Source organism: Rattus rattus, chromosome 12 (assembly GCF_011064425.1).
Source record: "Rattus rattus isolate New Zealand chromosome 12, Rrattus_CSIRO_v1, whole genome shotgun sequence".
Lineage (NCBI taxonomy): Eukaryota > Metazoa > Chordata > Mammalia > Rodentia > Muridae > Rattus > Rattus rattus.
The window spans coordinates 71,582,774-71,599,546 of NC_046165.1; the positions used below are offsets into that span (position 1 = coordinate 71,582,774).

General features: G+C 43.4%; 1 protein-coding gene and 1 non-coding gene across 3 annotated transcripts; one reads left to right on the plus strand and one right to left on the minus strand.

The window, feature by feature from the left end:
- Window positions 1-3,196: 3,196 nt before the first annotated feature.
- On the minus strand, window positions 3,197-3,278 carry Trnas-aga. Its single transcript has one exon. It is a non-coding gene; the product is annotated as a tRNA-Ser (tRNA).
- A 2,545-nt stretch (window positions 3,279-5,823) lies between these two features.
- Mettl3 (methyltransferase like 3) lies at window positions 5,824-16,504 on the plus strand. Of its 2 annotated transcripts, none has more exons than XM_032918210.1 (11): window positions 5,824-6,041; window positions 11,243-11,460; window positions 11,539-11,943; window positions 12,787-12,962; window positions 13,509-13,725; window positions 13,928-14,115; window positions 14,428-14,466; window positions 14,610-14,718; window positions 14,800-14,865; window positions 15,164-15,296; window positions 16,279-16,382. In XM_032918210.1, the coding sequence occupies exons 1-10, from the start codon at window positions 5,942-5,944 to the stop codon at window positions 15,278-15,280; spliced, it is 1,635 nt and encodes a 544-aa protein (XP_032774101.1). In that variant the 5' UTR covers window positions 5,824-5,941; the 3' UTR covers window positions 15,281-15,296; window positions 16,279-16,382. The 2 variants fall into 2 exon arrangements, with proteins under 2 accessions (XP_032774101.1, XP_032774100.1); XM_032918209.1 differs by having other exon boundaries at window positions 5,826-6,041; window positions 15,164-15,276; window positions 16,279-16,504.
- Window positions 16,505-16,773: the final 269 nt, after the last annotated feature.

Consider the following 16,773-nt stretch of genomic DNA (forward strand, 5'->3'; position numbering starts at 1 on the left):
CTTGTTTTTTCTTAGTTGTACGTGCATTTGTGCTTGCTTACATGTATATCTTTTTTCCTTTTAAAGGATTTATTTTATATGTAAGTCCACTATAGCTGTCTTCAGACACAGCAGAAGAGGGCATCAAATCCATTACAGATGGTTTGTGAACCACCATGTAAGTTGCTGGGTTTTGAACTCAGGACCTCTGGAAGCAGTCAGTGCTCTTAACCACTGAGCCATCTCTCCAGCCTCTGCATGTATACCTGTGTAGATCCTGGAGTTACATACAGTTGTGGGCAGTTATGTGGGTGCTGGGAATTGAACTCAAGTCCTTTGGAAAAGCAGTCAGTACTCTTCACCACTGAGCCATGTCCAGCCCCAAGAACTGGGTCTTTGAAATTATATATGTGAGTGTGTGTGTGTGTGTGTGTGTGTGTGTGTGTGTGTGTGTGTGTGTAAGAGAGAAAGAGAGCGAGTGAGAGACAGCGCATTAAATAGACATTTTGTTTGTTTGTTTTTCTTTGTAGCCTTGGTTGTCCTGGAACTCCCAAGCTCACCTTAAACTCAGACCCCCTAGTCTCTGCCTCCTGAGCTCTGGGATTAAAGGTGTGCACTACCACCACCACCCAGCATTTTTCCCCTTTATAAGATCATAAAAGAACATAACTGGGTTTAAAAGATAAAAACACAATATCTCAGATTCAGACAGGCACAGTGGCTTACCAGTGGGACATGTGGGATACAGGCAGGAGGATCAAGTATCTAAAGTCATCCATGGCCGTATATGGAAATGATGACCAACCTGGACAGAGGAGACTGCCTCAAAACAACAACCCAAATAGAAATGAACAACAAAAGAACCAGGTACAATTGGATGGGGTGATGGAGAGCTGCATTCCTGGTATCAGGGAGTGGGAGTTGCAGGAATGGAAGGCTATCCTGAGCCACATAACACTATTTCAAAGAAGAACTAGATCCCAAGACTCCAGTCCTTTGTAACATGGTGCTGTTCTCCCGCTACACCTTCTGACAGGAGGCTCCAAGCATAAGTATCTTCACTCTGCTAAGAATGAAGAATTATTTGATTCTAGATGCTCCTATCAGAGCAGTGCAGGAGGCCATCATCATGACATGGGAATCCTGGGAAGCTGGGGGAGTTAAGGAGGGGTAAACAGCTTTTGTTTTTAATTCTTGGCAAAGCTTTGTAAATAATTTTTTTTCCGTTCAGCTTATGGAGGAAGGGAAGTGATTTCCATTCCTTTAACCTCCTTCATCCCCATTGGACATAGGTAATATCATTTACCCTACGCCAGACTGGCCTGCTAGTTGGATGTCAGCACTCATGGTAACAGCTGTCAGTGAGGTTTCTTTGACCCTAAACCTGCCTCCCCACACTCTTTCAGGGCCCTTTTCCATCTCCTTTTGGTTCTTTTCCTGTTCGCTTTTCTTGCTTTTGTGTTTCTTTTTCTCCACTGCTAACTCATCTTTCTGAGTGCCTTTGGTTTCTTCCTTCTTGCTTGGACCCCATTCTCACTTTCACTTTCCACTAGATCACCTTGTTGGATGTCCAGTTGATGTTTACCCGATAGAATGGGTATATGTAAATGCAGCTTGCAAAACACAAGGACTTTACAGAAAAAAAAAGTCCAAGCTGGAGGGATAAACGGTGTGGATGGGAAGAGAATTCGTTTTGTCGTTCATTTAGTTTCTGAGCATTCATTTCTTATAGTCCCTAGGTAAGAAGGTAAATGAGACACACTTCCACGACCCATTCTAGGAGGAAGGATTATGTAAACAGATCCTTTCATATGGTGATGAGTCCTGTGGGTTCCTACAGATAACAAGTCCCACCATAGAACGGGGGCTGTTCTTAAACGTAGTAACGATTCAATCCACTCAGCAATCCCAGCATTCCCAGACCTCTGTAAGATCCATTAAGCTCCCCTTGGCATCCAGATGCACTGCTTTTGAGATGCCCCTGTAAGAACAGCTATCTTCAGAGAGCCTGATAAGTGACAACCTTTGGCTATCAGATTCCTACTTTCTGGCCAAAAACAGGACAAGCACAAGAAACAAGCTAACACTCAGGACTCTAATGAGTAGTCAGCTCCCGGAGCTCCAACTGCTCGGTCAGAGCCTTTCTCCTTAAGGTCTCAGCATTTGCTTTCAGAGAATTCTGCCCATGTCACCCGAATTCATCCATCCATCTTTCTTCCTTTTTTTCTTTTTTCTTCCTTCCTTTTTTTCTTTTTTCTTCCTTCCTTTTCTTTCCTTCTCTCTCTCTCTCTTTTTTTAAGATTTATTTATTTATTTCATGTATGTGAGTACACTGTCGCTGACTTCAGACACGCCCATTACAGATGGTTGAGAGCCACCATGTGGTTGCTGGGAATTGAACTCAGGCCCTCTGGAAGAGCAGTCGCTGCTCTTAACCTCTGAGCCATCTCTCCAGCCCCCCCCTTTTTTTTCTTTCTCTCTCTCTTTCTTTCTTTCCAATCCTTTAAATACTTTGTTCGAGTGTGCTATCATAGCAGCTGAACATGTGGACCCAGGATCCAAAAGAGCTAATATGGGCTGCAAATCTTGGTTCTGGAACTCAGGAAATACCACTCTTGCCACATTCTGTTTCTTTACTAACTCTGTGCAGAAGCCAGTTCACACTCAAAGGGGGAAACAAAATTAATAGGAAGTGTTTGGTTTCTGGGTCCCAGGACAAGGAGCTGGGGTGCATATTTTACATATAAAAGCAGACCGTCCTCCAGGCTCTCCCAGCATCCCTCAGTCCCTACCTTGCACACCCTGCTCACAACCTTGAATTTGTCATTCCAGGGGCGGGGCTGCCATTCCTGCCCTTCCCCCAGAAGCTCCTCCCTCTATAATCCAGACATTTTGTGCGTGCTGGCGCTCTCTCTCTCTCTCTCTCTCTCCCCCTCCCTCTCCCTTTCTCTTCTTCTTTCCCTGTGTGAGAACACTTTATCTTTTTCTCTTCCCCCATCCATGGCAATCCCCCTGGCCTCAATCCTTGGGGGCAGTGAACTCACTCAAGAGCCGATTCCTAATACACCTGCCTTTATGAACTGTTGTTTTTAATGTCCTATATTTCTTTCAGGTAGTAATGAGTTGAGTTTGGTGTTGTGAAAGTGTGCAAAGGTATTTCATTGAGCCCCATAAAGAATATTAGTCACAAATATTACAGTCCTTTAATAATATTTGTCACAGTTAGCAGGATTCCAACCTGCGTGGGGAGACCCCAATGGATTTCTAGTCCATTGCCTTAACCACTCGGCCATGACTACATGTACACCTGCCTTTAATCCAATCTGGCTTGAATTGGCTCATTTCACCATCGGAGAAAAAACTTAGGGAGAATAGAAAGTATATGCATCCCACCTAAGAACATGAAGAACTGGAGACATTGGTCCAACTGTGGACCCAACCCCCACAGCACAGAGGCAAAGCTGCACATGAGAGGTGCAGTCATCCACTCATAATCAGGTGTACACTGAGTTTGCTTTGCTGCCCTGGAGAGCTCTGGCGTTGTGCATGCTATGCACATCCCCCACCACACCCATTTATTTATTTACTTTATGAGTCCACTGGAGCAGTCTTCAGACATACCAGACGAGGGCTGCAGATCCCATTATGGATGGAAAAGCAGTCAGTGCTCTTAACCACTGAGTCATCTCTCCAGCCCCTTAACTTTCATTATTTAGGGAATAATTTTATTAGTCTTTGGAATCAAACTACTGTACATAGACCTTATGTGCTAAATACAGTCTGTTGTCTCTGTACAAGTGGAAAGCAGGCTGGAGAGATGGCTCAGGGGTTAAGAGCACTGACTGCTCTTCCAGAGATCCTGAGTTCAAATCCCAGCAACCACGTAGTGTCTGTCAACCATCTGTAATGGGATCTGGTGTGTCTGAAAAGAGTAAATTACCTATATAAAATAAACAAATCTTTAAAAAAAAAAACAAGTGGAAAGCAGTTTGTTTCTAGAATAATATGCTTATTTTTATACAATTGCAAACTGCCAACTTAACCCAGTAAATGGATACTTTTACCAAATTTGACAGAACAGCTAAAGCTCAGAAGTTATTACCAGGTGAGGTGGCTCACACCTTTAACCTTAGCATTCAGGGTGCAGGTGAATCTCTGTGCGTCTAAGGCCAGTCTGGGCTACATATCTCAAAACAATAAATTTTACATATATATGTATATTTGGGCTGGATTGCTCAGTGGCAGAGCACTTACCCAGCATGCACAAGGCCAAGGGCACAATGCCTGACCTCTAACAACACACATGACATTTTTTTTTTTTTTTTTTTTTTTTTTTTTCGGAGCTGGGGACCCAACCCAGGGCCTTGCGCTTCCCTAGGCAAGTGCTCTCTACCACTGAGCTAAATCTCCAACCCCCACACATGACATTTTATAAAAACATTTAATTATAATTTCTATATATGTCATAGGGTCCACATGTTAAGGACCTTAAAAGAGCAGTGATTTCTGAGCTGGGGAAATAGCTTAGTGTTAGAGAGACCCAATAGTTTAATTCCCAGCATCATGAACACAAAACAGTGATCTTATCAATGGAATCCAGATTTGTGAATGATTAACTTCAGCAGTGCTCTCATTCTGATAATAGAACTATTTTACTTTAGTTCTTGTTTCTAGCTAGGTTTGCTAGCCGGCCCAAGAGATCTAGCAGTCTCTGCCTTTCCAACACTGAGATTAAAACTGCCTAATCATGAGCTAGAGAGATGGTTCAGTCATAAAGAGCACTATTTATTATTACAGAAGTGAACTCAAGTTCAAACCCCAGCACCCACACTGCAGATCCCAGCTGTCTGTAACTCCAGTTCATGAGGATGACTCCCTCTTCTGGTCTCCAAGGGACCTAGGTAGGCGTGTGTGTGTGTGTGTGTGTGTGTGTGTGTGTGTGTGTGTGTGTGTGTAAACACACATATATGCAAACATTCAAACAAAAAAAACTTTTTCAAAATTAAGCTAAAACAATGTCTGCTAGCACACACAGCTTTGCCTTAAATTTCTGTGGGTTCTGGAAATCTCATCCTTCCACGGCAAACATTTTACTGAGCTACCTCCCCATTTCCTGCACATTTAAAAAAAAAAAAGAACAATTTATTATATGTATATGAGTACACGTGGCTATTTTCAGACACAGCAGAAAAGTGCATCAGATCCAATTACAGACGGATATGAATGATCATGCGATTGCTGGGAATTGAACTCAGGACGTCTGGAAGATCAGTCAACGTTCTTAACTGCCCAGTCATCTCTCCAGCTCCTGCTGTACATTTTTAAAGAGTGCTCCCTCGCACTGAAAAAGATGGTTCTCTAATTAAGATGTTTGTCTTAGAATTTATCTGAATTCCCAGCACTCAGGATATTGAGGCAGGAGGGTTGTGAATTGGAGACTAGGCAGAGCCACATAGTCAAACTCTACTCTCCTTTCACACACATTTTATAAAAAGAAAAAAGAGGAAAAAAAAAAAAAACCGAACATATTTAACTTAGAAAATCTGGGTCCTGAAGAGCAGAAATCTGTGATACAGTGCTTGCTAGCATGGGCAAGGACCAGAGTACACAATCGACCAGACAAACAATCTGTTCACCCCATCCCGCCCATCTATCTCCCGACACATACACCCATCCGTCAAACACTCACACATGTTCTAGTCCTGCTATTTTAATGTGTGGTCACTAACGACTTAAAGAGTCAACATGGCCGCTCTGCCAGCTACCAACATGGCAAACACAGCCTCAGCGCTCCCGGAAGCACGAGACAGAACTGCGGTGAGGATTACGTCCGCTGGTTCGCCAACCGGAAGTAGCTTTTCATCTTGGCTCTTTATCCGGCTGGCCTTTCGGGCGTCCGCGTGAGAATTAGATGTATCGTCGTTCTAGGCTGGGGATGTGCTAGTCCGCGCTAGGAACTAGGATGTCGGACACGTGGAGCTCTATCCAGGCCCATAAGAAACAACTGGACTCGCTTCGCGAGAGACTGCAGCGGCGGCGGAAGCAGGACTCTGGGCACTTGGGTGAGGTGTGGGGTGGTCGGGGCGGGCCGGGGCGGGGCGAGCGACTCCTGGAGAGAAAGACAGCCCCGGGCTCTGCGCCCTTTCCGGAGCAACCCTTTATCGGACTCCTGGGCTGTTGGTTAGTCCATTTTTCCCCTGAGGAGCTGAACCGCGTGTCCACCTGCGGGAAAGCTTGCAGTGCCTCCTCCTCCAGGGCGCCTGTTTTTCAAGCGTAACACCACAGCAACATGGAGCCCACACCTTTCCTTGTGCCCCACTCCAGTCCTAAGAGAACGTTGCGTCTGTGAAGCCTCTCAGTACCCTATTCCGAGAGGCAGCAAAGCCCTTTTTGTTGCTGCTGTGCCTGGTTTACCTTAGTTGTAACGTTTGCGTTATCACTGTCTTTTCTTTCTCATTGTACGCGGGGAGCAAGGGCTGCTTCTGTATATCCCCAGTGCCCAGTTTAGCAGCCACAACAAGGTCCTCACTAGTGGTGCTGAATGAGTAGTGCAACTGTTAACAAACGTAGCAAGAATCTGAAAACACTTGGTTTTGGTCTTTAAACACGCCCTCCCCCCTTGTATGATAAAGTTAGAAAACTTGAAGGCACTTCCCATCAGCAGACCTTGGGGAAATTAAGTTCACGTGCTCACTTTCTGGATCTGGATGCTCTGGCAAGATTCTTACTGTAATTAGTAAACATTTATTGCATATTTACACTATTCATGAGTTTCAACAAAAAGATGACACTGCTCTTACCTTAAAGGAGCTTAAAATCTAGGTGAAAATCTAGAGAAAATCTAAAGAAAATTAGAAGAAAAAGCCAGGGAGAAAACCCAGCATGGTGGCCCATACCTTTAATCCCAGCGCTTTGGAGGCATAGACAAGAGGGTACCTGTGAGTTTGAGACCAGCCTGGTATACATGGTGAGTTGTGAGTTCCAGGACAGTCAGGACTACACAGAGGGACCTCTCTCAAAACAAAACAACAAAATATGATGATAAATGAATGAGTCCACGGTCAGTACAATGACTAAAGAACAGAAACGGGGTATCTTCAGTGGGGCCTGCCTACTGGAGTTGCCAGTTAAATTTGTCCTTGATTTTTAAATTGCATTAGCCAATACAAGATTTATCAGATTACATAATTTTAAAAAGATAACAGGGCATTATGGAACACAAAGTGCAAAACATAGGAAGAGACAATAATTAGAAACCAAGATTTGGAGGGTTTTTTTCTCACCAAACAAACATCTCTGCCTGGTAAGTTTGGTTTTCGTATATGTAACCCCTGTTTGTTTATTTTATTTGTATGGATTATGGTTGCTTTGTCTGCATGTATGTCTGTGATGTCTGTGCACCACACATACCTGGTGCCCCTGGGGGCCAGAAAAAGAGCCCTTGCACCTCACAGCCCTCTGCAGCTGGAGTTTTAGAAAGTTGTTAGCCGCCATGTGGGTACTGGGAATCTCTAGGAATCAAAACTAGGTCTTCAACAAGTGTAGTCAGGGTTCTTAACTGCCTAGCTGTTTCTCCAGCTCCTGTTTCTTTTTGTTTATCAATCTTAGGTAGAAAACATAATTACATATCTGTCATAGACACACGACTAAGTTGGCTTTTAATCTATTTACCAAAGTCTCCAGTTACTAGACTTAAGTATCTTACTGCCTTTTTGAAAACAGTCGTTTAGGGGCTGGAGGGAGACAGTGCAGCAGGTAAGAACATTTGCTGTACAAGCGTGAGGATCAGAGTTCAGATCTCTAGCACAGAGGTCTCCAAGTGCTGTTGGCTGCAGATCATAGGGGGAAGATCATGGGGGGGGGGCCCTCACTGGCTACCAACCTAGCTGTCCAAATTCAGTAAGGGACTCACCCTGTCTCAAGCAAATAAGGTAGAGTAGTGGGGCCTGCCACTGTAACACTCATGCACAAATGAAAAAGAAAAACCTTTTAGTAACTGAAAAAGCTTGCTTTATGTAAAAAAAATATGTTGAAAATTGTCAGTCTGGTTGGGGCTAGAAGCATACAAGTCATCTTGCCCTTAGACAAGAGTCTCTTGACTTCAAGGTCATTCTCAGGGATATAGCCAGCCTGTGTACTGGAAAAGAACTTGTCTCAAAACCAAAAAGGTAGGTTGTGGTAGCACATGCCTTTAAGCCCACCACTCTGGAAACAGAAGCAGGCAGAGTTTGAAGCCAGCATGGTGTACATAATGGATAGCCAGATCTCCAAAGTAAGACTCTGTCTTAAATATAAAAGGAATGAAGAGAAATATCATCTTAATCACAGAAATATAATGGGCACAACCGTCAGATTGCTTATTTGAGTTGATAGGTTGTTTGAAATCTAATATCAGAAAGTTTATTTAAACATATGTAATATTAGGTATCAGTGCATTTATGTAAAATAAGAGTTTTAACTATATTTGTGGCTTCAGAAGTAATGTGTTTCCACACAGAATTTTGACTAGATTACATTTAAAAGGATGTTTCTGGAGCTTTAGTTAGAAGTTTGAAATCATAAAAAATGCTTAAGAATGTACTATTTAGGGTTGGGGATGTAGCTCAGTGGTAGAGCGCTTGCCTAGTAAGCGCAAGGCCCTGGGTTCGGTTCTCAGCTCCGAGAAAAAAAAATGTACTATTTATTTATTTACATTTGTTTGGATCATGGACAGCTTTCCCAAAGTGTGCTCATTAAATTGGCCTAGACAGAAGCCTACAAAACTGATGTCTAGTAAACATCGCCACGCCAGGTGCTAGGGCACACACATAACTCTGAGTTTGCTCTCAGGAGGCGGAGTTCAAGGCCAGCCTGCTCTACAGAACCAGTTCCAGGATGGCCAGAGCTACACAGAGGAACCTTGTCTTGAAAAACAAAACAATAACAATAAAAAAGAATTGCCTAGAGAGGCCTTGAATCTTGATTAGCAAAATAAACATTTGTAGAAACAGGATTGTATTATATAGTGCTTGGCATACATTTGTTTGTTTTTTTTTTAATGTATATAAGCATTTTGACTTCGTGTAATTATGTGCACCATGTGTGTTCCCAGTACCCTTCAATGCCAGAAGAGGTCTTTGGATCGCATGGAACTGCATTTACAAATAGTTGTGAGCCACTATATAGGTTCTGGAAACCAAACCCCAGGTCCTCTGTAAGAGCAACAAACACTTTAACCATCAAGTCATCTCTTCAGCCCTGGGCACATAATTTGAGTATAAATGGAGAAATGGTTAATATATGACTTGACTTAAAAACATTTCAAAATCTACCTAGTAAGCTAGACCTGGCATTACATGCCTATAACCCCAGCAGGAGGTTAGAAAATTTTAGGTTAGCATGAACTAAGTATATCCTGTCTCAGACAGACAAGGCCAGATATGATGGCCCAGACCTGTAATCTTGGTACTTGGGAGGCGAAGGCAGCAGAGTTCGAGGATACCCTGGGCTACATAGTAGGTTCGTTCCAGGTCAGCCTGGACTAAATAGTAAGGCCCTGTGAAAAATCACTTCATGTCCAAGTAGTGATATGCTTTGATTTAAACTTACCTGTATTAGGATAGTCATGGTGGTGTATGCTTTTCCAGCACTGATTCCACACTTGGGAGGCAGAGGCAGGTAGATCTCTGGACTACATAGTGAGTTCCAAGACGGCCAGAGCTACATAAAAAACATACCCATATTTTTATAGTCCCTATCAAAAAGTCCCCATTTTTGGGGTGGGCTGGGGAGGGGATTCACTGATACTGTGTCTAGGGTTTTTACAAAGAGCCGGCAGTTCACTATACTATGTAGGCATATGCTAGCCCTTAGTTATTTTTATTTATATATCTAATTGGTTTTGATTGATTGATTCTTTCTAGAGGTTTTACCTGTGAGCAAGCAGTCTACCACTGAGCTATAAGCCAGCCCTTAATTATTTTTATTTATTTATATATCGAATTGGTTTTTGCTATTTATTTGTTTGTTTATAGACAATGTCTCACCATGTAACTCTGGCTGGCCTGGAACTAGCTGTGTACACCAAGCTGGCCTCAAACTCAGAGCTGTCTGCCTGCCCCAGCATGGATACTGGAATTAAAGGCAATGTGTGACCATGCCCAGCTGCCTTTATAAATTTATAGTTTGAGAAAGGTTTGCTAAACTGTCTAGATTTAGGCATAAACTACCTGTAGCCCAACGCTTCTGTGATCCTTCCTGCCTTAGCCAAAAAGTTAGGCTTATAGGCCCGGCTTCCACAACTTATTATATTACCCCTTTGGCATACTTTGAGTCAAGAACATACTTTAATTGTTGATGGAATCTGAATTCCTATTTGAAAATAGCTTGTTTCCTTGTTATAGTGGCTCTTACTGTGCATGTTTGCTCATTGAAAGTAGTTTTTGGCACTTCAAACAAATTAACCTGAGTAAGAAAGCTCAGGACTTGCTCCTAGTGCTGTGACTGTTTTAGTTCACGTTTATTAGACTTGTAGCATCTGCGAATTCTAAGAGTCTAGTGACCAGCAGCTCAGTCCTGCTAACTGCAAGTATTTCTCTTACACTGCTGTAAGTATAGTATGTACTAATTATTACTTATATTCCTTGCATACTTTTAGCTAAGGCAGTTATGCTAAATCATCCAAACCTTTACTGTGCTTCCATGACCTTTCCATGTGTACAGTTAGTGGCGTGAGAGCAGACAATGGAAATCTGCTGGAACCATCCTTTGTTGATCTGGCCTTTAGCCAGATATTCCAAGGGTCTGATGTTTATAAGTGTGAAACATGTTCTTCATGGCCAGTGGCCATGCTTCATTTAAAATTCATAATCTATCCCTGGAAACCAGAATCAGATCCCAGTCTTGATTATTGAAAATACTCATTAAAATTTTTGAAATTTTAAGTTAAAGTGTGGATTTTTGTGACATTTGAGCGAAGGAGAAGGTGGCAGAGGTCTGTAAGTGCACCGTGCCACTTCACTTCCTTTGAAGCAGTGGGGGCAGAGACTCAGGAAAAGATTGCTACCCCAACAGAGAAACGGTGAGTAGTTCTCAGTAAAATCCAGGATTATTCTGGCAAAACAGCAAAAGCTAATGTATGCATGAAAGGTGATCCATCACTAATGCTGGTCAGAGAACCTGTGTGAAGTTAAAGATGTGTATACTAGGAATGTGGAGAATCGAACCCTGAGGAGTGTGAACATTGATAGTACTGACCCTTTCCATTTTATTTTCTTCCTTTTAGACTTAAGGAATCCAGAAGCAGCACTGTCCCCAACCTTCCGTAGTGATAGCCCAGTGCCTACTGCCCCTACCTCTAGTGGCCCTAAGCCCAGCACAACGTCTATAGTCCCTGAATTAGCTACAGACCCTGAGTTAGAGAAGAAGTTGCTACACCACCTCTCAGATCTCGCCTTAACCTTGCCCACTGATGCTGTATCCATTCGTCTTGCCATCTCTACGGTAATAACCTGATAAAATTGGAATTTATCATACATTTGCTTTTGTTCATGGTGTCTTATGGTCATCTCCTTTCTTTAGCCAGATGCACCTGCCACTCAAGATGGGGTAGAAAGCCTTCTACAGAAATTTGCCGCCCAGGAGTTGATTGAGGTAAAGCGAGGTCTCCTACAAGATGACGCACATCCCACTCTCGTAACCTATGCTGACCACTCCAAGCTGTCTGCCATGATGGGGGCTGTGGCAGAAAAGAAAGGCCTTGGAGAGGCAGCAGGGACTATCACAGGGCAGAAACGGCGTGCAGAGCAGGACTTGACTACAGTGGCTACCTTTACCAGCTCTTTAGCATCTGGTCTGGGCTCGTCAACATCAGAACCAGCTAAGGAGCCAGCTAAGAAATCAAGGAAGCACGCTGCCTCAGATGTTGACCTGGAGATAGAAAGTCTTTTGAACCAACAGTCAACTAAGGAACAGCAGAGCAAGAAGGTAGGGATTGTGTGAAAACACCCACATTCCTCAGTTACAGCCCTGACTTGTTACTGTTTGCACAAGGAGTATTTCTTAGAATTAAGACATAGAGCAGTGGTTCTCAACGGGAATGATTTTCCTCTTCCCCAAATGTTTAGTGGTGGCTGGGTCCAATGTTATCACAGTATGGTAGAGTGCTATTGGCACTGAATAGATAGAGGATCTGGAACGTAGGGGCTAAAACTTTTGCTAAACATGCTACAATGTATAGTAGGACCCCTTCTGTTCTTCCTTCCCCAAATAAAACTGTCTAGTCATTTTGAGGAATTCCTTATTTACAGAATCTGGATGAATCCTCAAAAGAGGATTCAGAGAAAACAGAAATTCAAATAAATACTCATTTGGACCAAGTTGGAAGTTGATGAAATTATCAATACAGTGGTTCTGATTCGAACTACATTGAATTCTTGTTTGCTGCCAACTTTTAATGTAGTTTTAAATAGTTTGGCCTTTGATGATGATAACCAGAGTTCTCCTTTACAGAATTATTGAATAGACTGAGTTAAGCAATAGAATACTCGCACTGTGCCTTTCTTAGTTACCCAGTCAATACTAATTAGCTTTTTTGAGGGAAAGTTACTCTTTTAGGGAGGTAAGATCCGCTTACTGCTCAGTTAAAGAAACCAGGCTTTTTGCATTTGAATTCCATTCTAAATGCTTGTGAGGAGGACGGAGCCCATTCCAACTCTCTACATGGTTCATTCACCTTATTCTTCAGACATTATGTGATTAGACTTGTGGAGGCAGTTCAAGGGCTGATTTATCTACAAACCCTTAAGACCAAGGCTACTTCTGTCACAGGTCAGTCAGGAGATCCTAGAGCTATTAAATACCACAACAGCCAAGGAACAGTCCATTGTTGAAAAGTTCCGCTCTCGAGGTCGGGCCCAGGTGCAAGAATTTTGTGACTATGGGACCAAGGAAGAGTGCATGAAAGCCAGTGATGCTGATCGGCCTTGTCGCAAGCTGCACTTCAGGTCTCTTGGGAGGGAATGAGGTGGGGAGGGTTTTCCAGAAGCAGTAACTCCTTTGCAGCACATTCTTCCTGCCTTCGGAATGGCTACTGTATGAGAAGGAATACAGGCTCACTTGCAAAAAGGAAAACTTTCTAGTCGAGCATCTGGGTCTCTGAGTAACAATGAAAGCTAAAGTCTGGAAGGAAGGTAGTCCTAGGAGAAATCAGGAACCTGGGCTTAGGGCGTGTTTTACCCTGAAGTAATGAGCCAAGGTCCTTCCTGGACTCTCTTCTTTCTTTTAGTAAGAGAAGAAGTCTGTGTTGAGACAGGGTTTCATAGCTCAGGCCGGCCGTGCCGAGGAGGACCTTTCTGATATCTGGCTCTAGTTATCAGTGCTGGGATGATAGCCCAAGCCACTGCCCCCCAGATAAGTCTTCATTCAGGAAGAGCTAAAGTGCTTTAGTGTAACAGTACAGAAAATTGGGGGAGAACAAGAAATTTTGCACTTGAATTGTATACTCTACTTCTGAGTACCGTCTTGATTCTGATTCCGTCTTATTTTCCCAGACGGATTATCAACAAGCACACTGATGAGTCTTTAGGTGACTGCTCTTTCCTGAACACCTGCTTCCACATGGACACCTGCAAGTATGTCCACTATGAAATTGACGCCTGTGTGGATTCTGAGAGTCCTGGCAGCAAGGAGCACATGCCGAGCCAGGAGCTTGCTCTTACACAGAGCGTTGGGGGCGACTCCAGTGCAGACCGACTCTTTCCACCCCAGGTACCACATGTCTGCACAGGCTGGGAAAGCCTACTTGGAAGATAGATACTTAAACTGAGTAGGATAGCCATATGTGTAAAAAAACAGGGAACAAGTTAGCAATCTGGCTTACTGATGGGAGGGGATAGGAGTGCTTGAGTTAGAGGGCTCGGGACCGCGGTCTGTGAAAGAAGGAAAGATGACCACCTACTACCTCATGCAGTGGATCTGTTGTGATATCCGCTACCTGGACGTCAGTATCTTGGGCAAATTTGCAGTTGTGATGGCTGACCCACCTTGGGATATTCACATGGAGCTACCATATGGGACGTTAACAGATGACGAGATGCGCAGGCTCAATATACCAGTACTACAGGATGATGGCTTTCTTTTCCTCTGGGTCACAGGCAGGTAATATAATCCAGATATGTAGGTACGGGCAGAGTGAAAACTAGGTAAAACCCTGGGACTCTCAGGCATTCGATTAAATGTGTCACAGACTTAGGAGGCCTGCCCCTTCCAATGGGGTCTGTTTATAGCACTAATACTTGGGATTCTTGATTTTAGAAAAATAAGGTCTCTCAGATTAGCTACTACTTCGTTTTTTCATTCTACTCAGTTGCCCCAGTGATGTAAATGCTTCTGACATTTATAATACGTAAGATATTCTGAAGGGACAATTATGGAAACATGGGCAAACTGTTTAACCCTTCCGTCTTTTAGGGCCATGGAATTGGGCAGAGAATGTCTGAACCTCTGGGGGTAAGTAGAAACTGTGTTTCCTTTTTGAGGGAGATGTAATTTGAACTGTGAGATGCGTGTCCCTTCTCTCAGTGCCTCTGCTTCTAGTGCTGTGCCTCAGCCGTGAGGCTGGTTAAGCTCACGTTCTCTCCTATGCTCCACAGTTACGAGCGGGTGGACGAGATCATCTGGGTGAAGACCAATCAGCTGCAGCGCATCATCAGAACAGGCCGGACGGGCCACTGGCTGAACCACGGGAAGGAGCACTGCTTGGTGAGTAACAGCAGGAGGAGGAACTGCTCAGGACAGAGAGCTGTGGCTTCATAAAGTAACCATGTTCTCTGTGATGAGCAGGTTGGTGTCAAAGGAAATCCCCAAGGCTTCAACCAGGGTCTGGATTGCGATGTGATTGTAGCTGAGGTATGTGTCTAAAGTTTTCAGATTTTCAATTCAATACTCCTGTCAGATAGTCTCATTTGGATAACACAGACCAGGCTAGAATTGCAATCTTGAGTAACTTTTTAAAAATTTATTTCATGTGTATCAGTATTTTGCCTGCATGTATGGCTTTATGAGGGTGTCATGAGCTGCCATGTAGGTGCTGGGAATTGAACCCGGGTCCTCTGGAAGAGCAAGAAGTGCTCATAACCGTTGAGCTATTTCTCATCTATTGGGCAATCTTGAATAACTTAAAGTAGCTTGAGTTTTTATTTTCTAGGTTCGTTCCACCAGTCACAAACCAGATGAAATATATGGCATGATTGAGAGACTGTCCCCTGGCACCCGAAAGATTGAGTTATTTGGACGACCACACAATGTGCAGCCCAACTGGTAACATTACTAGACAACAGGCTAGTGCCTTCCCACCTCTGCCTCGCCCCCCCAAAAAAACCTGTATAGTCAAAGACAGAAGTCACTGAGTTGTGTAATTTCTGGTAGTCTACAAATGGGCTTTAAAAACTCAGATGGCTTAAGCTTATGTTTAAATCATTTTACTGGAATCTACAACATTCATTAGAACGGAAAGGGCTATTCTTAAAGTTTTAACTGCCCAAGGATCTTCAGCTATTCTGTCGCATATATTAAATCTGCCCCCTAGTGGCTACTAAGTATTTAATCTGTCAGTTTTAATGCTTGACTCCAATGGCTGGCATTTTAATTATCCAAGGATTATTCACTAGCAATGACTGAATAAAATAGGTCTGGCTAGCATCAATTACTAATCCTTAGATATACAGATCCCAATCCAGCTGGATCTCAGGGCATGAGACTGAAGCAGGAGGATTGCAAACTTAAGGTCTGCCTAGGCTACATAATGAATCCAATTTAGTTAGAAGTCTCAAAAGGGAAGGGGGCTGGCAGCTCAGTGTTAAGAGCATATGTTTAAGATGCCTAGGTTCAACCCTTAGGACCACCACCAAAGAAATTAAAATGAAAAATCCAGTCAGTTTTTCTTTTTTTTTTCTTCTTTTTCCTTTTTTCCTTTTTCTTTTTTTTTCGGAGCTGGGGACCGAACCCAGGGCCTTGCGCTCTACCCCTGAGCTAAATCCCCAACTCCGCTATGATCTTTTTAAAAATTGACATGGGCTGGGCATAGTGGAGTCTACCTTTAGCCCCAGCACTTGGGAGGCAGAGGCAAGTAGATCTCTGAGTTCAAGGTTAGCTTGGTCTACATGGAGAGTTCTAGGACAGCCTAAGAATACAGAGAGAAACCCTGAGAGCTAAAGAAACAAAACCTGGCATGGCCATTTGGTGGCAGGAGGTGTCACCAGAATATTTTAACAGTATTAAGCCCTTACAGATTTTGGTTTGCCTTTTGTTCCCCCGTTTTAGGATTACTCTTGGAAACCAACTGGATGGGATACACCTTCTGGACCCAGATGTGGTTGCCCGGTTTAAGCACAGGTATCCAGATGGTGTCATCTCTAAACCTAAGAACTTATAGGAGACATTGAGAGCCATGGCTCCACAGGCCGCCTGAAGAGAAGCGCTTATGCAGTGTCCCCCACCCTGTACATAAATAAAAGTCTGTATTATAATTGGCATTTTTGAAGTGAAATTCTGGCTTTCTACTTACTGTGTGTCCTTGTGCCACTCTTTTCTTAGCATGATTCATTATAAGTAAAAGAGGAATTCATTAGCTTTGAGTGTTCAAACTAGGTATATGGAGCAGCATTAGCATGTTAACTGTTGTACACCAGACTACACAGGTTCACAGTGCTCAGCAGTTAGTGCCATAAGCAGGGTTAGTTTGAATTCCACCACGCATATGGTGTCCTACTTTTGCTGGTTTGTTAGTCGGCAGCTTCTTTCTAAGAAAGAATACCT